A 22,883-nucleotide genomic window follows, 5' to 3' on the forward strand; every position below is an offset into this window, starting at 1 on the left:
CATTTTGGGAGTTGTCCTGACAGTGATGTCTTATAATTCAGTTGTGTTTTTCATCAATGTTTATTATGTTATCTGTTCCTTCTACTGGAATCTATTTTTCAGGTTTTTCTTTATCCTGGGTACTTTTTTCCTTTCCTTTTAAAAAAAAAGCAATATGCTACCTTAGTTTTGGATTTTTGTCTGGGGTAGTAATAATTACTGCCAGTTTTTTACCTTTACATTTTTGGGGGGCCATTTTCTTGCATAGCAGTTATATCCTTTTTTCCCTTAGTGAAAGTTATAGAAGTTCAGTGTGTAAAACAGATATATGAAGGAAATGTTCTGTTTAAACATTAGTAAGGTGGTGCACATCCACTCAGGATTCAGTCTCTCCATGCCTTGCCTACCTCTGAGGGCGTTTTGCAGAACCTAATTTGAAAAAAACTGGGGGAAGAAAAGTACAATTCATGCTATTTTGTTGCTATTTCATAAATTCCATTTTGTTGTTTGATTGGTATGTAGAAGTCTTCCTGAAACCAGCAACAGTTTCATGTATATTCTTTGGGATGTTGATTTTGGGGATGACCGGAAGCTTCTTTTTTTCCTTTGTAAAAAGCTTTTGTATTGTAAAATTTTTTCATTCTTTTCTGATAATTTTTCTTATTGCACATGTCATTGTAATTATTTGAATATTCCTTAGAGACTTGATCCCATTTGAGGCAAGTTTTTTTTTTAATTTATTATTTATTTACTTATTTATTGGCTGTGTCGGGTCTTCATTGCAGCACACGGGCTTTCTCTAGTTTGAGGCAAGTTTTTTAAATTTAGTTTTTGTTTTTATATTGGAGTATAGTTGATTTACAATGCTGTGTTAGTTTCAGCAGTACAGCAGAGTGATTCAGTTATACATATACATATATCCATTCTTTTTCAGATTCCTTTCACATATAGCTTACTACAGAATATTATAATAAAGAATGCTACACAGTAGGTCCTTATTGATCATCTGTTTTATATGTAGTAGTGTGTAATATGTTAATCCCGAACTCCTAATTTATCCCTCCCCCCAATTTTTTTTTTTTTTTTCGGCTGTGTTGGGTCTTCGTTGCTGTGAGCAGAGGCTATTACTTTTCTTTGCAATGTTTTGGCTTCTCCGTGCGGTGGCTTCCCTTGTTGCAGAGCACAGGCACCAGGTGCGCGGGCCTCAGTAGTCGTGGCTTGTGGCCTCTATAGAGCACAGGCTCAGTAGTTGTGGCACATGGGCTTAGTTGCTCCACAGCATGTGGGATCTTCCTGAACCAGGGATTGAACCCATGTCCCCTGCAATGGCTGGCAGATTCTTAACCGCTGCGCTACCAGGGAAGTCTCCCTCCCCTCAATTTTCTTTCATTTTTTTTTTTTTTGGCTGCTCTGCTTGCGGGATTTCAATTCCCCGACCAGGGATCAAACGCGGGCCATGGCAGTGAAAGTGCCAAGTCCTGACCACCGGAGCACCGGAGAATTTGCTCCCTCCCCACAATTTTAAAATATTTATTTATTTATTTGGCTGTGCCAGGTCTTAGTTGCAGCATGCGGGATCCAGTTCCCTGGCCAGGGATCTAACCCGGGACCCCTGCATTGGGAGTGCAAAGTCTTTAACTACTAGACCGCTGGGGAAGTCCCCCTCCCCTAATTTTTAAAGTTACCTTTTGGTACCCTAGAAGGCAGAATGTATTCCCTGTGTTTGTGGTCAGAGGAATCCTGGTAGTAGATTGGTGAGGTGCTATTAAAAGTTCAACCCTTGTGCCATTCTGTAGTGGATCAGTGATGGTCAGGTCGGTTAGGGCAAACTTAAAATTTTTTGTTATGTCTATGTTGCATTATATTAGAAAATTTAATATTATTCTTAGCATAAAACAGAATAATAAATAGCCACCTGTAATCCTACTACCATGGCCATAACTATTGCTGACATTTTGATTTATGTTCTTCTAGACTTCTTCATGCTACTACATCCTCACTAGCATTTGGTGGTGTGAGTTTTGGGATTTTGGCCATTCTAAAAGGAATTTGTAATTCCCTGTGATGTTGAGTATCTTTTTGTATGCTTGTTTGTCATCTGTGTATTTTCTTTGGTGAGGTGTCTGTAGATCTTTTGCCCACTTTTTCCATCATTGTTTATTGAAAAGACTTGCCTTGCTCCTTTGTCAAAGATCAGCTGACTATTTTTGTAATCTGTATTAGTTTTCTAGGGCTTCCATAACAAAGTACCCACAAACTGGGTGTCTTAAAGCAACAGAAATTTATTATCTCACAGTTCTGGAGGCCAGAAGTCTGAAAAGGTGTTAGCAGGGTCATGCTCCCTCTGAAACCTGCAGGGAAATGATCCTTCCTTGATTCTTCTAGCTTCTGGTGTCTGCTGGCAGTCCTCGTCATTCCTTGGCTTATAGATGTATCAAATTTTTGAACATTTAGGTTTCTAGGTGGTTTTTCATTGTTAGAAGAAGATGATGATGAACTTACGCACTGTTAGTTTGCATGTTTGTTGAATATTAATCTCAGGATAAATTCTAGAAATGGAATCATAGGGTATGTAAATTTTGAAGGTTTAGCATATGTTTAGTAACATTGCTCTTCTAACTTAGGTTGCTGACTTAAAGGCTGTTTTTTTATCATGGGCTGCTATTCTTGGATTAGGAATTGTTAGTGGGAAATATGAATGAATTTGATTCCGCTGATTTCAAATTATAGGTCAATATTTCTGGTTTTTGGCTTTTTTTGTTTGTTTGTTTTGGCTTCGTTGGGTTTTTGTTGCTGCGCGTGGGCTTTCTCTAGTGACTTGCGGCAAATGGGGGCTACTCTTAGTTGTGCTGCGCTGGCGTCTCATTGATGTGGCTCTAGGCACTTGGGTTTAGTAGTTGCAGCTTGCAGGCTCAGTAGTTGCTGCACATGGTCCCTAGAGTGTGTGAGCTTCAGTAGTTGTGAGCAGGCTCCAAAGCACAGGCTCAGTAGTTGTGGCACACAGGCTTAGTTGCTCTGCAGCATGTGGAAGCTTCCCACTGTGCCACCAGGGAAGTCCCCTGGTCCTCCCCCACCTGCACCTCTCGGCATGCAGAACTTCCCTTACCAGGGATTGATCCCACACCCCCTGCAGTGGAAGTGCAGAGTCTTAACCACTGGACCACTAGGGAGTCCCTAGATCAGTGTTTCTGAAACTTGATTTTCTGATGCAGGGGTTTGTAGAATCCCTTTCCAAATTCTGACATGTGCTATTTTCATGTATTTTTACTTCCTTAGAAGCTTTCTTTCTTGAACCCTTTAGTGTGGAGGGCCAGGGTATGGCAGGGACTGAGGCGCAGGAGGGAACATTGGTCATTTTGCATAAGCACTATTTTATGGGTCAAGCCCCAAGAGCTTGTTTTGCTCTTTGTTTGTAATTGGTGTGCAACTCTTTGGCCATCTTCATTATATTAGCTAGCCCTAAAAGATTTTTTGGGGGTAATTGTTTCACCAGTTATTCTAGTGAGACAGTTTTTCCCACATACTTATGATTGTATACTTTTGAAATAAAAATTCTTGTGAAAATATTGGAACCTTTCTTAGATGAAAAAAATCTAGTTTGTCAGAAATGTAGATTTAGCAAATTATCTTGTGTAAAATAATCCAAGTCCCATTAATAATCTAAACTGCAGATCATTTGTTGAGTCAGCGCTTACCTAATTTATGCTGAAGCACCATAGAGAATGCAGAGGAAAGAAGCATGGCTATTCTTAACAAAAATTTTACGTTGTAGGTGAGAATGTACAACATTCACATAAGAATAAAATATGAATCAGTTTTCATAAGGCTCTGATATTAATACAATTAAAATTTGGTTTTAACAGTGTGGTCTCATTGGTCAAGGTGATTTGGAGGGGAAAGTTGGAAGAATTTAACTTAATTCGTTGTCTTCTCATTTTAGGATTACGTTTAAAAGACGATTTCTGTGATTGAGTTTGTCTTTTGGAAGATTAAATCCGTTTTAAGAGGACTTGGAGCTGGTCCTCACCTTGAGGAAGCAGTGGCTTGTTTTCAGGCAGCCACTTCTCATCTAAGGATCTACTCAGCATGCCTAATCAAGGAGAAGACTGCTATTTTTTTTTCTATTCTACATGTACTAAAGTAAGAATTGGCATCTCTAAATCAGTTCTTTCTGTGATTTCCCTAATAAAATTGGATAAGGTTTTCCCAATATACCAAGTTGTCGCTGTGTTTTGCTCAATGATTTTATTATCTACTGTCAGTTTTTTAGTAAAGGGTAGCATTCCTAAGGGAATTCATTCTTCATCATTTTTTTTCTCTTCATTTTATGTTCTCCATACTCTCCAAAAGTAAGACGGTCCAAAGCATTTAATTATCATTCAGTGTTCTTGTAGCTGTAATTAATCTCTTCAGGGTGCTTTTGGATTAGGAGCACTTTGGCTGTGGGTTGCTAACTTTGATTTTATTTTGTGTTAAATGAATGGGTGGATTGTATTGTACTTGTAGAAATTGTCATGGGTTGAATTTGTCATCTTCAGATTTCTTGATGAATACTAAAGCCACTTTTCTAAGTATGCTTTTGCAGTTTTATTGCTTTTTCTTTGTCAGAACTTATTTTTCATCTTGATTTTTCTACAGCTCCATTTAGATCTATCCACTATTACCTGTTAGTCCTTTATGACTAATTCTTTACATGTGTATTTTTTTTCAAAAATTTTTCTTAAATCATCTTGATGCTATGTTTGAAATTGTCAGTTTTGAGCAAAGCTTTGATTTTTATATAGCAAGTTGCACAACAGGAGCATTTTGTTTCAGATATTAAACTGTATGGAATTGTACTTAAATTCTGATCTGTTAATTTCAAATTTTCCATTAAAAGCTAGTTACACAAGTCAGGAAGTGTGAGAGAGTTTTGAAGATTAACTAAAATATTTTTTTAAAGAGTACCTAATACTCCCATTTGTCTTTTTCAACCCCATCTCTGAGTTTTTGTCATTCATGTTGTCAGATCAGATAAAGGATACTGACAAGTTTTAGGAAGTTAAAAATTTGTTGACCTCAGATTGTTCTTGTCATCCCATTTTGGTTGTTTTCTACCTTGTCTGTCTCTCCTTACTCCTTTGTGTTTGTCTAGATACCAAGAAGTTTACAGTGAACATTTTGCCTGGGATCTAGCTTGGTACCACAGTTCTTTTCCATATTATTCTCTTTGTTTACAGGGTGACAGCTGTCCATTCCGTCACTGTGAAGCTGCACTAGGAAATGAAACTGTTTGCACTTTGTGGCAGGAAGGGCGCTGTTTTCGACAGGTGTGCAGGTTTCGGCACATGGAGATTGATGTAAGTTTTCAATTTTTATTATAGTAAGTAGTCTTGTGTCCTCATGGGCCAATAAAACATATGGGGTAAAAAACATTTTATATAACGTGTGGATTAAATTTTTTTAATGACCTAGTGAAATTTCTGTCATTATTAAAATGCTCTTTGAATATCTAGATGTTATTATATGGTATGAACTGGTATCATATTTCTTAAAGACAGTTTGGTAATCTAAGTGTAAAAATTATATATGTATATTTGGGGAGTATATTTCTATGTTTATTTTAAAACAATCTGAACTTAAAGTTGCAAGTACAGTATAAAACTCTCTTCTAAGCTATTTAGGGGTAAATTACTGACATTTCCTATCATTTCCAAATACTTTCATGACTGTTTCCTACAAACAAGAAAGATATTCTCTTACATAACTGTGATAGAACCACCAAAATTAGAAAATTAACATTTATGTATTATTTTCATTGAATCCTCAGATCCCATTCAAGTTTTGCCATTGTACTAGTGATGTCCTTTATTACAGTAGGAGTGAGTCCAGAATCAAGTGTTGTATATAGTTGTGGTAACTCTTCAGTCTCCTTCTGTCTAGAACAGTTAATCAGTCTTTTCTTGCCTTTTGTTGGCCTTGACATATTTGCTAGTGTTAGGACAGTTATTTTGTAGAATGTCCTTCAGTTTGGGTTTATCTGGTATTTCCTCATTACTAAATTCAGGTCATGTATTTTTGGCAGGAATATGACAGAGGTGATATTTTTCTCATTGCTTACCGTTGGGTGGTGTACAATTTTAATTATCCAATTACTGGTGTTAGCTTTGATCACTTTATTAAGGTGATATCCACCATATAGCTTCACTATAAAGTTTTTTTTTTTTTGTAATTAGTATTTTGTGAGGAGGTACTTTGAGACCCTGTAATTATCCCATTCCTCATCAAATTTTCAGATTCTTTTTGCAGCTTTTTATGTGTGAACTCATGGTTTCCTATTTTATTCCATGTGTTATATGCCATTACTATCACTTTTTATCCTCAGGTTGACTCAGATTTGGCCAGTAAGAGCCCTTAAAGCTGGTTTTTGTGTCTTTTTGATGTTCCCATTTTTCTTTGAACACATCTTCACTTTCTGACCTAACAAGATTATCTAGGTTCATCTGGTACTTTAACTCCTCCAGCCATTTCTGCAAGGAGCCTTGGTTCCTTCTAGTGTAGCTGCTCCTGGAGTGTCACTGCTTCCAGGTCTGCAGTGGACAGAAACAGCGGAATGTATAAATGTATATACATTTATATATATATACATTTATATCATCATTTATTACTCTCTGTATCGAAAATCATGAGTTCACTTAGATGCCTCCAGTTTACCAACACTGCAGGGTTGCATCTAGGCTTCTACTTTTTCTTACTTGTAACTCTCTTCTCCAAAACTTGATTCCCATTGTCCTTAATCTTACTTGATTGGTCCCCTAGTTATATAAACTGATAATGTGTCATAGCCTCTTTCTTCCTCTCAGGCTCTGATGTCACACCAAGCTGCTCCTCCACAGGAAGTCTTTCTCACCTTATTTCTTTTCTTTTTTTTTTTTAAGAACTTTTAATGAGATATAATTGACATATAATGGACTGCATTTATTTATTTATTTATTTATTTATTTTTAAAGTCTGATTTGGCAGTGTGTTTTATTTATTTATTTACTTATCTATTTATTTACTTATTTAAAGCCCTGTATTGAAATATAATTGCTTTACACTGTTGTGCCAGTTTTTGCTGTACAACAAAGTGAATCAGCTGCATCTACACATATATCCTATATCCCCTCCCTCCCATGACTCCTTCCCGCCTTCCCTATCCCAGCCCTCTAAGTCATCACCCATCATTGAATTGATGTCCCTGTGTTATGCAGCAGCTTCCCACTAGCTATCTCTTTTACATTTGGTAGTGTATATATGTCAAGAACTGCATATATTTAAAGTGTACAATTTGATATATTTTTTTCTTATTAGTAATGTATATATGGCAATTCCAATCTCCCAACCAATTTCTCTCTCCCTGCCCAGTTTCCCCACTTGGTGTCCATATGTTTGTTCTCTGCCTCTGTGTCTCTGTTTCTGCCTTGCAAACTGGTTGATCTATACCATTTTTCTGTATTCCACATATATGCATTACTATACAATATTTGTGTTTCTCTTTCTTACTTCACTCTGTATGACAGTCTCTAGGTCCATCCATGTCTCTACAAAATGTCCCAATTTTTTTCCTTTTTATGGCTGAGTAATATTCCATTGTATATATGTGCCACATCTTCTTTATCCATTCATCTGTTGATGGACATTTAGGTTGCTTCCATGACCTGGCTGTTGTAAATAGTGCTGCAGTGAACATTGGGGTGCGTGTGTCTTTCTGAATTATGGTTTTCTCTGGGTATATGCCCAGTAGTGGGATTGCTGGGACATGTGGTGATTCTATTTTTAATTTTTTGAGGAACCTCCATACTGTTCTCCATAGTGGCTGTATCAATTTACATTCCCACCAAGAGAGGGTTCCCTTTTCTCCACACCCTCTCCAGCATTTACTGTTTGTAGATTTTCTGATGATGCCCATTCTAACCGGTATGAGGTGATACCTCATCGTAGTTTTGATTTGCATTTCTCCAATAATTAGTGATGTTGAACAGCTTTTCATGTGCCTCTTGGCCATCTGTATGTCTTCTTTGGAGAAATGCCTGTTTAGGTCTTCTGGCCATTTTTTGATTGGGTTGTTTGTTTTTTTGATATTGAGCTGGATGAACTGTTTATATATTTTGGAGATTAATCCTTTGTCTGTTGATCCGTTTGCAAATATTTTCTCCCATTCTGAGGGTTGTCTTTTCGTCTTATAGTTTCCTTTGCTATGCAAAAGCTTTTGTTTCACTAGGTCCCACTTATTTATTTTTGCTTTTATTTCCATTACTCTAGGAGGTGGATCAAAAAAGATCTTACTGTGATTTATGTCAAAAAGTGTTCTCCCTATGTTTTCCCCTAGGAGTTTTATAGTGTCTGGCCTTACATTTAGGTCTTGAATCCCTTTTGAGTTTATTTTTGTGTATGGTGTTAGGGAGTGTTCTAATTTCATTCTTTTACATGTAGCTGTCCAGTTTTCCCAGTACCACTTATTGAAGTCTCACCTCGTTCTGATTCCGACATTGTACCAGGGCAGGCCTCCCACGTTGCTCCACTGTAAGGACTCCTTCCTCACCCTGCTCTGGACCTCTCTTCCGCACCATGGATGCCTTTTCACATCCTTGGGCTGTGATACTCTGTGCTGGGCAGCCCTCTCATGTGAGATGCTTGTTTTCCTCACCCTGCTCATTCTGCCACTATACCAGGACCCACTCAGGAGGACCCTGCCTTCCTCACCCTGCTTGGTCTTTGATACCCATTCTAGGCTAACCCTCCGTGAATACACCCTCCTCACCCTACATTGGGATCCCTTCTGCACAAAAGCCTTACTCACCCTTCTCAGTCTCCACTGTTGTGCCAGGCCATCCTCCTACACAAATGCCTTACTAACTCTGCCACTCTGTGTGGGTTCCATCTCGCCACGTGGATATCCTCCTCATCTCAGTCAGCCTCCAGCACCTTGCTCTGGGCCACTTGCCCTTCCCTCTCCCAGCGTGAACGCCTACCTCTCTCAACCTCACCTAATAACTTTGGTCTGAATTGTTTGAGAGGGGTGGAGAAAGAAGAAAGAGATTAAATATGCAATTTGTATGCCTGGGGTTATATAACTACTCCATTCTGATTTCAGATTTATGGTCTCTTAACTACATTCTATGCTATCTTCCAAATAGGGAATTCATTAAATAGAAATACTCTGCAACTTTTGAAAAATCATGTTATATCGTTGTTAGCAGAGTGTAAACTGGCACAAGTCCTAGGAAAGGTGTGTCAGTCTCTAAGAACATCTACATTTGGAGATTTTCTAAGAGCTCATGGAAGTCGGCATATGGTTTATTCATGGCTAAGATTTATTACAATGATATAGTAAGGATACACTGGTCATAAAAGAAAAAGACACAATCAGAGTATGGAGGAATCCACATACGGGTTTCTTTTATGGTCTCTCCCTCCCATGAGAGGTCACAAAGAACACACACTTCCCCCAGCAGTGAAAATGCAGCAACATGTGTGGGGTGTTTTTGCCCAGGGAAGCCCATTAGGTACTCAGCATCCAGATTTTTTATTGGGGCTGGTCACAGAGGCACCCTGTACCTAACATATTCCCAAACTCCAGTCTCCTAGAAGGATGGCAGGTGTTCAGCATAAGCCATATTGTGTCAATGAACAGTCTAGGCACAGTGAGCAGTTAACTGACTAGGTACATTCTAGGAGCCAGTTTCCTACATGCCAGGAAAGGGCCAGCCTTCCAAGCAGGCGACCTGAGGATTGCAGACTCAGGGCTACTATATTAACTCTTTTTTTGCACAGAGGCTTGTTTGGTTTCATCTTTCAAAACTACTGAATGCTGTACTCATGGTCAAAATGAGATCTATGTGGAATTACTCACTGTAACATAATTTGTAATACGTAAAATGTATGAAACAACTGAACCTTCATTTAAAATAAATTTAATGCATTCATATAGTGGAGTGCTGGGTAGCTGTTACCAAAAAATTTTAAAGGGACACTATTTATTTATTTATATGAAGAGGTCAGGATATAGTGTCACTGAAAGGGCAGAATAAAGTGTGTAATATACTGCCATTTGTGTTAAAAAAAAAAAGATAGGGAAAAGAATGTATATTTGTTTTTCATTCGTATATGTGTTTAAAAAATCTCTGGAAGTATAAAGGAGAAACCTAACAACAATGGCTATAGCAGAGTGGAGACAGGAATGGTAAGGAGTCTTTTTACTGTATTCCCCTCTTCCTGGATGTATCGATTTTCATTATTCATGGTTCCCATATTTGCAAATTTGCCTATTCACTAAAATTTATTTATAACTCCCAAATCAATACAGGTGTTCTCTTCATGGTCTTTTTGGTGCCATGTTTGTTTGCATTTTTGTGCTTTTTGTTTGTGATTTTGCTGTTTTAAATGTTGTTTTAAGTGGCCCCCAAGTGTAGTGCTGAAGTGCTATATATAATGTTCCTAAGTGCAAGAAAGCTCTTATGTGCCTTGTGTAGAAAACACAAATATTAAATAAGCTTCATTCAGGTATGAGTTATAGTGCATTGACCTTGAGTTCAATGTCAGTGAATCAATGATATTTATTAACTAAGATGTCTTTAAACACAAACACACATAAAACAAGATTATGTATTGATCACTTGATGAAAATGTGACCAGAAGCTTGCAGGAACCTGACTGTGTTTCCTTGAGGAGCAGAATGGTTCAGTATTTGCTAATTCAATATTTATGGTAGTTTTATAGTATATAACCACTGCAAATGATGAACATTAACTGTGTATCTTTGGACCATGTGCTATATTACTTATTAAAAAGTTAAAGAAATAATCATATAGGAGAATGTTACTATGGAGGATGTGTTGCTAAGTGAAAATGTATAGAATTATGTGGAACACCTATCTTTTAAGTGTGAATCAATACATTTTACAGGTTTTGTTTGTTTTTTAAAGATACTATATTTTTGTTTCTGTTTTTTTGTTTTTTGACTGCTTTGGGTCTTCATTGCTGCATGTGGGCTTTCTCTAGTTATGGCAAGCGGGGGCTACACTTTGTTGCAGCACATGGGCTTTTCATTGCAGTGGCTTCTCTTGTTGCAGAGCATGGGCTCTAGGCTCTAGGGCTTCAGTAGTTGTGGCGCACAGGCTTAGATGCTTTGCGGCATGTGTGATCTTCCCGGACCAGGGATCGAACCTGTGTCCCTTGCATTGGCAGGCGGATTCTTAACCGCCGCACCACCAGGGAAGTCCCTGGTTTTTGTTTTAAGTAAAAGAATTCTGTAGCAAAATACGTGACTCTCACTGGATAATGGCATAACAGGCATTAATTTTATTTTCCAAGTCATCTTCATTGCTTGTGTATTACTTTTTATTTTGAAACAAAATTTAGTAAGAATATTAAACAGATCAGATAAATGTCACATGACTCCTGTATAAAGAGGATGCTGTCACAGTAGTCATCCAGTAATTTGAAGATTGCTTTCAGGAAGGAAGTAAAAACTTAAGCAAAGACAGATCCAGGAGCAAGGAAGATTGGCATTAGGTTCTACCTGAAGGAGTAATAGAATAATTGTTGTTATTCTAAAAAACAATGGTAGCTGTTATACCTACCTCTTAAGTGCAACTGGTTCTTTCAGAGGCAAAGTTATTTGCTATACTTTTTAAAAATATGTGGCAGTAAACGCAGGAAATAATTTTTTTTACATAGTTCTTACCAAATCACCTTTCAGAGATGTTAAGCTAATATACGTTTCCATTTTCAGTATGTGGGACTCCATGATTCTTCCACATCCCTACCAACACAGTGTATTATCAAATTATCAGTCTCCCAATATAGTAGATATTGGGATCTTTGCCCTTTTAGATACTTTTAAGAATCTTTCTGTAATGGTCATAGTTACTCTGTTTCTTTCCTCCATACTTAAAAATTTCTGAAACAGTGCTTCTGTTCTTTCCTAGAAATTTAAACCCTAGGCTGCTTATTATGAGAGATCCAGCATAATGCAGGTTATTAATCAGAAGTTAGTTACTTTTCAGAAATGCTTATCACATCTTTCTTTTTGCTTTTTTTTCTTCATTGAACTATTTGTTAAAGTATATATAGAGATGTACACTAATCATGATCTTACAAGTTGAAGAATTTCAGTTGCTTACTAGACCAGCACCCAGATCAAGAAATAGAATATTTCCAACACTGTCTTCCCCCTTTATCTCTTGCTTGTCACTCACCACACCCCCAGAACTAATCACCATCTTGACTACTTTACCATAGAGAAGTTTTCCTGTTTTGGTCTTTACATAAATGGAGTCATACAGTGTGTGCTCTTTTCTGTCTGGCTTCTTTTCGTTCTGCATCAGTGGTGTTAAGTTTATTCCCTCTCATTACTGGATAGCATTGTATTTTATGAATATACTATAATGTATTTATTCATTCTAGTGTTGATGTACATTTTGTTTCCATTTTGGAGCTGTTACAAATAGTGTTCTTTGAATATTCTTTATATACATCTAATGTGTATATTAGAACTAACATATGTATTTCTCTTGGACGTATATCCTGTTATCCAGCAAATCATTTTAGAGGTGCAGGTATTCTTGTTTTTCTTGTTCCCCTTTATAAGAGTGAGGTAGCTTGGGAAGGAAAGATACCATCCTTGTGTGTTACATGAGCCTTTAGAAGTCACAAATGGGAAGAATTTTTCTCCAAGTCTTGAACTCTCAGCTTCAAAATAATAACTGCAGTTTATTGAGTCTTTTTTATGTGATAAGTGCTTCATGTATTTCATTTAATTCCCAAAAGAAACCAATTAGATAGCTACTGTTACTCCCATTCTGTAGCTGGGGAAAAGTGAGACTAAGAGGCATTAAATTATGTCTGACATCACATGGTCAATAAGTAACGTAATAGAGATCCAAACCCTGTTATTTTTGATTCCATAATCTTACTTACTATATTGCCCTGCTTTTCTAAATTAAGTGTAGACATTTAGGAGTTTGAGGATGAGGGCAAGGAGGAAAGAATAGCAAACTACTTCCCTGCTCCTTTCATCTCTGTATCATGCTAGAATATGTTACTTTCAGCAACCCCTCTTTGTCATACTCAAAATCATTTCATGTGCCTCAGATTTTTTTTAACCTTGTATGAACTTTGTCCAGAAAGCATGACCAAATTAACACAGGTCACACAATTTTTTATTTGAAAACTGTGTGGTTTTCCTCTTACAGAAAAAACGCAGCGAGATTCCTTGTTATTGGGAAAATCAGCCGATGGGATGCCAGAAACTAAACTGTGCTTTCCATCACAACAGAGGACGCTATGTTGATGGCCTTTTCCTACCTCCAAGCAAAAGTGAGATTCATTTTAATTTTAAAAGAATAGTTACTATATAATGAACACTTATATGCACACTGTACAGAGTACTTTATCAACATTGCCTTCTTTTAGTCTTGTGAGAGAGGGTATTATTTCCACTTCACAGATGAGGGAACTGAACTTTATTAAGGTTAAATGACTTGTACACAGTCATAAGCCAATAAACTAGCAGTCACAATCGAAACTTTGTTGCCAAAAGCCATGCTGCTTCATAAATGTTTCTTTTTGGCAAGATAGTTTAGATTACTGTAGTTTACCTCATTTCCTATTTTTTTAATCATATCTATAGAGATTTTCAAAGGAAACTTGATTCTGTAGGCCAGGGGTTGGTAGATCTGGTCTTCCACCTGTTTTGTAAAATAAAGTTTTATTGACATGAAGCCCTGACTGTTTGTTTACATATTTTCTATGGCCAGATTTTGTGCTACTGCTACAGAGTTGTGTAGCTGAGACAGAGATCTACAAGGCCTAAAATATTTACTATATGCCTCTTTACAGAAAAATATTTGCTAACCCTGCTCTAGGGTGTAGTCTAAAATAAAACTTACATTCTGCCAAAAGCTAGTATTTATTTCTAAAGTTCCTTTTAAAGTAATTTCCTAGTGGAGTGATTAGCCATTTAAAAGCCACATCTGCTATGTGATTAAAATTTGAAGGCTATATATTTTTATCTCTCAGGGAAAAAAAGGCTCACTCCTTTCTGGCTTAATTCAAAAGTATTACCCACTCTCTCTTTAAAAAGCTACTTCTTGATCAAAAAGCCTAGAATTTCAATATTAAAAATTTAATGTCTAGAGTTTGTAAATAGTTACTGTGCATCTAGTTTACTGTTTATTCTGTTTTGAGTGCCCACTTTGAGTATGTTACATGCAGTGACTCGTTATTAGCTGAAAGCCACATTTTCCCTCCCAGGGAGTTTAAAACCTAATTGGGAAAATGGGGAAATTAAAAACTGAAATTTAATTTTCATTAAAAAACAAATTAAAAAGACAGTGCTCAAAGAAAATCACCAGATTTATCAGAGGTAGTTGGAGATTTTTGATGAATTGGGACTGTATTTTCTACTTTTAATTTTTGACGAACTTTGTATGTTTAGCTGTGTTGCCCACTGTGCCTGAGTCACCAGAAGAGGAAGTGAAGGCTAGCCAGCTCACAGTTCAGCAGAACAAATTGTCTGTCCAGTCTAATCCCTCTCCTCAGCTGCGAAGCATTATGAAAGTAGAAAGTTCAGAAAATGTCCCCAGCCCTACACACCCACCAGTGGTGATCAACGCTGCCGACGACGACGAAGATGATGATGGTAAGCAAGCCTTAGCTCTTCCTCTAAGGCGAGTAAAGGGTCAGGGTAGCTTAGTGAACTAGAGCCAGACTTGAAGCTCTAGACCTGTTTTTAATTGGAAATTTGCCTTAAATGTTGATAATATAGATCAGTTTTCTGAGGAAGGTGATGAAACCAAAACACCTACCCTACAACCAACTCCTGAAGTTCATAATGGATTACGAGTGGCTTCTGTCCGGAAACCTGGGGTCAATTTAAAACAAGGTAAGAAGAGGCTATTTTGATGCTGGTTCCTGCTCATAAATCTCACAGCACTACCAAATGTGTCCAGACTGTTTTAAATACCTTTGAAATTTAGTTTATCATTACCACCGCCTTGCCCCTGTTACACACACAACACACATACACACACACACACTCTCTTAAACATACTCTCCTCTTATTCATTGAGAAAACATTTGAATGCCAGCTGTGTACAAATAAAATGCAAAGGTGAAATGGTGCTAGTTCCTCATGTGGTTGCTATTTGCATTCCTAGGTGAATGTTTGAATTTTGGAATAAAAACTCTTGAAGAAATTAAATCAAAGAAAATGAAGGAAAAATCAAAGAAGCAAGGTGGTGAGTTATCAGGAGTTTTGACGTGGAAGATTGAATGTTGCTAGAGAAGAATAAAAAGGGCACTTCTGATAATAAGGACACTTGGCAGCAACCAAAATGAGCAAATAGATTTTGATTTTTGTGGCTTGTTTGAAGAAAAACACAGTTATTTAAACCACAGTTGCTTTTTTTAATCCATTCCAGCTCTGTTTCAGTCTCTAACTATTCAGAGCTAGGCATGTACAATAAAGAACCTGAAAAAACTTGTTTATTTTGAGAAATATAACTCTAACAAATAGCATATAAACTTTTTTTTTCTTTTGGCTGCAGTGTGCGGCTTGCAAGATCTTAGTCCCCAGACCAGGGACTGAACCCTTCTCCCCTGCAGTGGAAGCTCAGAGTCCTAACCAGTGGACCACCAGCGAATTCCCTAAACTATTATTAAAAGAGGGAGAACTTGATTTCGTAGTAGATGAATTCTTCCTCGAGAGATGCTAGGGTTTTCTTCTGGTGCTTGCCTTAGCCTGGTTGATCTTTATTTCTAGCCCTAAAAATTATAGATATAGTGTGAAATGTATTTAGAGAGAATCAAATGGTTGGTTCTAAGTACCTTCTTGCTAAAGCTTGTTCTGTAGCAACTTTGGAGTTGTGTTTTACAGAAGATTGAATACAGATGGAAAAGTGTGAATTGACACACCTAGTAGCTGATATGCTTCTGAGGTTAACTTTAGAATAATGTTAGCCTTACTAGTAAATAAAAGTAGATTGAGTGCCTGAGTCACTGAAAACAATTTTATTTTCACTTTGTGCCAAAGCCAGTTAAGAAATAAGATAATCTCCTCTTTCCCTACTCCATTTCACTATAGGCAAACAGGAATAGAAAGACTGATTGGCTTATAGTTCAGTGGTCTGTGTTTGTCTCACCTGGTCTCAAAAACAAAATTTCTTGACTTATGGTAGATTTATTTTCCATAAATTATTTACTGTTCTTTGATTCTCTTTATTCAGAAGGTTCTTCAGGAGTTTCCGGTCTTTTACTCCAACCACAGCCCATTCCAGGTCCTGAAAAAGAGAATGTCCGGACTGTGGTGAGGACAGTAACTCTGTCCAGCAAACAAGGTGAGGTATAGCGTGCAGCTCTCACATTTATGTATTATGTTTAATTTTTACGTATACTGTTTATCCAACAGATTTATTGACTGCCCATTGTAGATTAAGAACTGTAGTAAACCTTTTAAGTTACAGAAAAATGTAAGTTTTTTCCCTTAATAGTTTTAAATCTAATAAGGAATACGATACAGGTAATTGTAATATGCAGATACCTTTAAATGTTTGTGCCATTCAGACAACAGTGAATCAGAGGAAAGAGATCTCACTTCTTGCTGAAGTGATTAAGGAAGGTTGTATAGGAGAGTTAGCAGTGGAGTAAAGTATGATTTCATTTAACATACGGAAGTACACAAGCAAAAGTATAGCTTGGGTTTTATACCCAATTGGTTAGACACAGCTTGTCTTTGTGTGCTTGGCTACTGTTAATAATCAGGACTGTGCTGTTGCTTCCATTTGGGCTGTGCATTTGGTTATTTAAATTATTATTTAATAGGTTGACTTTTTTTTCTTTTAATATGGGTAGTCTTCTTTTAAGACTGAGATCTGATTTCCAAGAGACTTTCTTAGTATCAGAGCATACTTTGTACCCATTAGTAGTTAACAAATACAGAAAAATTGGCTAATGGTAGAGAAATTCTGTTTTTGCCACTTTAGGAGAAGAACCTTTGGTAAGATTGAGTCTAACCGAGAGACTGGGGAAACGGAAATTTTCAGTAGGTGAGATAAATTTTGTGCATATCCTTTGTTTTCTGCTTGTTTGTGCATTACATATCTCCATACAAATGCCCTATCAATATTGATATTGACTCCCTTGTATTTCTGGCTGAAAGCACATGTAAAATCTCTTCATATTTTTGACATGTGCCAAGTCATACAAATTTATAGTGTTTTAGTTAGATTATGGCCAACTTTTTAGAAGGTACTACATTTAAAAAAGAGTAAAGAATCGTTTAAAAAAGAGTAAAGAATATCTCTGTTTCTATGGATAAATTGAAATTTGAGGTTTTAGAGGGAAAACAAAGTATCTAGTTAATATACGAGGGTCAGTCAAAAATTATCTGCACTCTGGCTGTAGAATTTAATTAACTTTTAGAAAAGACAAGTACATCATTTTTCGACATAATCTCCTTGCTTTTCAATATATTTTGTCCATCTGTCAACAAGCTTTCGTATTCCCTCATTAAAAAATGTTTTAGGCTGAGCTGCGAGCCATAAATGCACTGCTATCTTCATTTCTTCATCAGAAGTGAAACTTCATCCTCATAGGGCTGCTTTCAGGGGACCAAACAGGTAAAAAGTCCAGTGGAGCAAGATCAGGACTATAGGGAAGATGCTTTAATACCTCAAAACAAAGTTTTTGCAGAGTGTCGACAGTGTGGGCAGAAGTGTGGAGATGTGCATTGTCATGCAAGGTCACAACGTCTTTGGATAGCAGTCCTCTGCGTTTAATCCGAAGTTTAGGCTTCAGCTCTTCAATAAGCATCTCACTGTAACGAGCACTGTTGACTGTTGAACATTTTTCCTGATAACCTTTCAATACTGGCCCTTGGGAATCCCAGAAAATTGTAAGCATCAATTTTCCAGCTTATGGTTGACTTTTGAACTTTTTCTTGGTCGGCGATTGAGGATGTTTCCATTCCATACTCTGCTGTTGACTCTCAGGCTTGTAGTGATGAGTCCATGTCTGGTCACTAGTAATGATTCTCTTTTAGAAACTTTCACCTTTCTTAGAGTATCGGTCCAAACTTTCTTTGCAGATATCCAGATGCTTCTGTTTATGCCTAAGTCTGTCATGGATAACTTCGTTTTGAGGTGTTAAAGCATCCTCCCTATAGTCCTGATCTTGCTCGATCAGACTTTCACCTGTTTGGTCCCCTGAAAGCAGCCCTTTGGGGATGAAGTTTCACTTCTGATGAAGAAGTGAAGACAGCAGTGCATTTGTGGCTCTCAGCTCAGCCTAAAACATTTTTTAATGAGGGAATACGAAAGCTTGTTGACAGATGGACAAAGTATATTGAAAAGCAAGGAGATTATGTCGAAAAATGTTTGTCTTTCCTATAAGTTAATTAAAATAAATTCTACAGCCAGAGTGTGGATAATTTTTGACTCACCTTTATACATTCAGTTGTTGAATTTATTAGTGCTATTTTATACTTACAGAAGTATTTTACCATGTGACCGAGTTATTGTGTACTAGTGTGTCTGTGTCAAAATAATTATTTTGAAAATCTCATCTGACTTAAGAGGTTCCTTCATACTTTTAAAATGTGCTTATAAATATGAAATCTTCCTGTTTTGTGTTTTGTTTTATACCATTCTCACTGCCTGAGAAATTTTAGGTAAAAATTTATGCAAATAATCTATTTTAATATCAATATATGTGTAAACTTTGTGATTTTTCATTGTATATTTAACTTATAAATAATAGATGAGAGCAAGGTATCCTCTGTATAAGGTCTTTAAAGTTTTTATGGGACCCTGCTAAGGTTATATCTTCAGTCAAGTGATCCAAAGAATAGTTTGTTTTGTTTTTTAAAAAACCTGTGACATTTAAACAGCTTGTATTGACCAGTGTAATAAACCAGGAGTCAGGAAACTTGGTCAGGTCCTGGTTTTGTCACTAATTGATGACTTGGGTAAGATACAGTATCTTTCATAACCTTAGATTTCTTATCTGGAATTGAAGAAAGGGGCTCTTTGGCCTTTGGAGTCTTCATGTCACTGGAAAATTTAAATTTTATGCTTCTTTTGCTGTCCTTAATCATCCCAGTAGTATTTAATTACAGATCTGCCTAGAATTCAACATTTGGCCAGTTAAAGATTTTTTTGTGCATGAAGATTTTTTTTTTCACATATTCCTAATCCTGAATTTCAGCTTTAATCAGGGTTCATAATCCTCCATTTGTAGTTTTAGTTATTTGATAAATGTTAATTTGTGCATTCTAATTTTTTATCTCCTTCCTTATACCTCATTTTTCTGGGACATTTTTATTCCTTCTCTAACATGGAGTTATAAGGAAGCTAGTGAATGAACACATCATATAAATGCAGAAAACTTACAGAATTATCCTGCATTGTCTTTTTTTACTTGTATTTCTTGACCTTGCTGAAGATTGACTTAATCTTAAACTAAGTTCCCTCTGTTTGTAGGTGGTGACAGTGATCCTCCATTAAAGCGTAGCCTTGCACAAAGGCTCGGGAAGAAAGTTGAAGCTCCAGAGACTAACACTGACAAAACACCAAAGAAAGGTACTTTGTTCTAATATACTTTCTGTGTGTAATCCTGACACTTGTCTCTTACAGTGTTAACAGGTGTGGTTTGTTATTCTTTTTGTTCAGGTAAATTAGATTATTATCTTTTCATGTCTGTTTTATTATTCGTTCAACAAACATTTGAATGTTTACTCTGCTGGATTCTGGGTAGACACCATTAGATAAAATAAACATGATCACAGCCCTCAGGGGCTTGTAGTATAATGGCAGATAGGAATACTTATATATATTGTGATAAATTCTGTGACAGAGAAAGAACACAGTGTCATGGTAGCACATAGGAGGTGCACCTAATCTTACCATGTGTCAGGGAAAGACTCCCAGAGGAAATGATGTTGAAGCTTAGATATGAAACATGATTTAGCCAGGTAAAGTTGAAAGGCCAGAGGCAGAGTATAATACATGGAAGGCACAGAACTCAAGGGACTCCCTGTGACTGAATCAGAACTGGGATGAAGAGCATGGTAACTGGAAAGGAAGAAGGGACTGGTCATATAAAGCCTTTTAAGCCATAATAGAGAGTTTGGGCTTATCCTAAGATAGTAGCAAACAATGGGAAGGTTATAAACAAGCATCAGAGGTGCTCAGATTGGCATTTTGGAACCATCACCCCATCTAAAATATGGAGAAAGGGGATAAGAGTGCTGTCCAGCAATGAGTTAGCAGGCTGTTAAAATAATCCAGGCAAGAGGAGTTAGTGGCATAGATTTAGTGTTCTAGAAGTTGGTATGAAGAGGATTGGACTAATTTAAGAGATGTTTGGGAGTTAGAATGATTTTATAGTTGAAGTTTTATTTATAGAAAGAAGTAAACGGTTGAATTTTTTTTTCCTCTCATATGACTTGCAGTGAAACAGTGGTGTTAATTACTTTAAAAAAAAAAGTTTTTTCCTTCTTGTGTTTACTTTTAACTTCTCCTGAAGATAAAATACTTCTGTCCACTTCTCCCCTAGCCCAAGAGGCTTTGATAAGTAGACATTCTTGTTTGGGGGCTTTCTTAAATTCTCAGAGCTGTAAACAGAAGTTACTTTTTTACTTTGCAGTCAGATTTCCTTCCCTTTTGCCTATCAGTCATATTGAAGACTCTCATAATTAAAGAGCATATTTTAAATGGATCTTGGCGGGGGGGAGGGAGGGAACCTTATGATGCCAATAAGATTTTAGAATGATGTACAGTAACAAAATCATTTCCTTAAATTCAGTAGTTTTTACTCTTCAGATGTAAAGCAGGAACTTTTTTTGAGCTTTCCAAAGTGCTCTAGAGAATCCATGATTTGTATAGATCTATCTGTACTGTGAAGAAGAAAAGTTTTAAGACTTGAAGAGATTTTTAAAAAGTATTTTCATTAGAAAACAAGTATAAGCCTAACTTGTGACCTTTGAAAAAGATTTTTGATATATAAAAAGTCTGTTCAACTTTTTTTTTAATCTTTTTTTTTTTTTTTAACAGTTCAAGTTTCCAAGTCTCTGAAGGAGCGATTAGGCACGTCAGGTAGTCCAAACAGTGAGGAGGCAGCAGGTAGGTAAACCCTAATGCCCGCTCCTGATATTTTTTTCCTTGCTGTAAGAATCTTTACTTTTTCTCCAGTTTACCTTTTGAGTTAGGTTGGGGCTTGTGTTTTCTATTTCTTGTGGGTTTGTTTGCTTTTTAAGTAATAGTTTTCTCACTGGAATGAATTCTCTTTTTGTAGTTAAAGATGGCAAAATGATTGTTTATCATAGCATTAATAACTGGAAATTAGAAATAATTTAAATATCCAGTAAAAAGGAATTAGGATAGTTATGTACTAAAATAATTGCTGTCATGAAAAGTCATGTTCTGAAGAATAATGATATGGGAAACTTATCCCCTTTTATCTTGTATTGAATGAAGAAAGGTTATGAAAAGAACACAGTGTTTTTGACCTTTTGACGTGGGGCAATATACGAATCTTTTTTTGGTGGGTGGAGGGGATGAAGTTTATTTTCTTATATAGAAATGTATTCCAATGGAAAATGTCCGTATGTATGAGATGATTTCCAGTTTTGTAAAAATATATGCCTAGAAAAAAAAGAATACACCAAAATGTTAACAGTGGTTTTTATCTGGGTGTTGAACTTTTAAGTGATTTTAATTTTTTTCATTGTATTCCTCCTGTACTCTAATTTTTAGACTTTTTAAATTGTGAGATATAACTACCTAAGTGTATATACCTGTGTACAGTTTTAAAGAATAATAAAATGAACATTTCGTGTATTCAACCATCCAACCTTTTTATTAAATTTTATTGCTGGATTCAGCTTAATGCATTTAAAATTTTATATCTATATATGAATGGTGTTAGCCTGTGCTTTTCCTTTTTCACCCTGTTCTTATCTTCGGATCAGGATAAGTATCATAAAAAGGAAATCTGGTGTCAGACGTTATTATTCTTTTGTAAACAACCTGAATTTACTCTTCAGAAACTGAGAATTTTCTCTTACTTTTTCCTACTGTGCTGGGACTTCACTATGATAGATCTAAACATGGATCTTTTTGTTCATTATGCCCAGTGTTCAGTGGGTCCTTTGAATCTAAGGACTTCACTTTTTTAGTTGTAGAAAATATTCCTCAAATTTCTTTTGAGTATGTCCTCACCCTTCTTTTTGTTTTCTCTTTACGAAATTCTTATTAGATGTTGGAACTTTCGGACATATGCTCTATGCGTCTTAACATTGCCTTCATACTTTCCATTCCTTTGGGGGTTTTTTGCCTCATTTTCTGTGGTTTTTGCTTGGCTATATTCTAGATTAGGAATTGGCAAACTTTTCCTGTGAAGGATCAGATAGTAAATATTTTAGGTTTTGAGGTCCACAGTCTCTTGTTGCAACTACTTAACTCTGCCATTGTAGTGTGAAAGCAGCCATTTGCAATATGTAAATAAATGAATGTGGCTGTGTTCCAGTAAAGCTTTACTTATAAAATTTAGACCATGGCCAGATTTGGCCCATAGACTATAGTTTGCTGACCCTGTTCTAGATGGCTGATTTTCTATTAGCCTTGTCTTGTTTTTTTCTTTCTTTTTAATTAGGTTGGATTTATTCTGTCCCTTAGGTTTTTATTTTCTAAGAAATTTTTTTAGTTCTCCGATGTCTCCTTTTTTACAGCCTGATTTCAGGCATATCTGGGGCTTCTTTTTTAAAAATTTATTTTTTTTATTTTTTAAAATTTGAAGTATGGTTGGTTTACAATGTTGCATTTCTACTGTACAGGAAAGTGATTTGGTTATACATATATACACATTCTTTTTCATTTTCTTTT

General features: G+C 36.4%; 1 protein-coding gene across 12 annotated transcripts in view; it reads left to right on the plus strand.

Moving 5' to 3' along the window:
* ZC3H11A (zinc finger CCCH-type containing 11A) overlaps positions 1-22,883 on the plus strand; it is a 44,673-nt gene that overhangs the window by 10,786 nt on the left and 11,004 nt on the right. For 11 of the 12 annotated variants that reach the window (XM_057725897.1, XM_057725899.1, XM_057725904.1 and 8 more), the window contains 10 exons: positions 3,920-4,119; positions 5,199-5,318; positions 13,197-13,320; positions 14,441-14,644; positions 14,771-14,887; positions 15,162-15,242; positions 16,230-16,340; positions 16,986-17,048; positions 19,482-19,580; positions 21,054-21,122. In XM_057725897.1, coding sequence (XP_057581880.1) covers positions 4,066-4,119; positions 5,199-5,318; positions 13,197-13,320; positions 14,441-14,644; positions 14,771-14,887; positions 15,162-15,242; positions 16,230-16,340; positions 16,986-17,048; positions 19,482-19,580; positions 21,054-21,122 — 1,042 coding nt within the window. In that variant the 5' untranslated portion in view covers positions 3,920-4,065. The remainder of the gene's footprint in view (positions 1-3,919; positions 4,120-5,198; positions 5,319-13,196; positions 13,321-14,440; positions 14,645-14,770; positions 14,888-15,161; positions 15,243-16,229; positions 16,341-16,985; positions 17,049-19,481; positions 19,581-21,053; positions 21,123-22,883) is intronic. The other variant, XM_057725903.1, reaches the window with a different exon arrangement.

Source organism: Hippopotamus amphibius, chromosome 3 (genome assembly GCF_030028045.1).
Source record: "Hippopotamus amphibius kiboko isolate mHipAmp2 chromosome 3, mHipAmp2.hap2, whole genome shotgun sequence".
NCBI lineage: Eukaryota > Metazoa > Chordata > Mammalia > Artiodactyla > Hippopotamidae > Hippopotamus > Hippopotamus amphibius.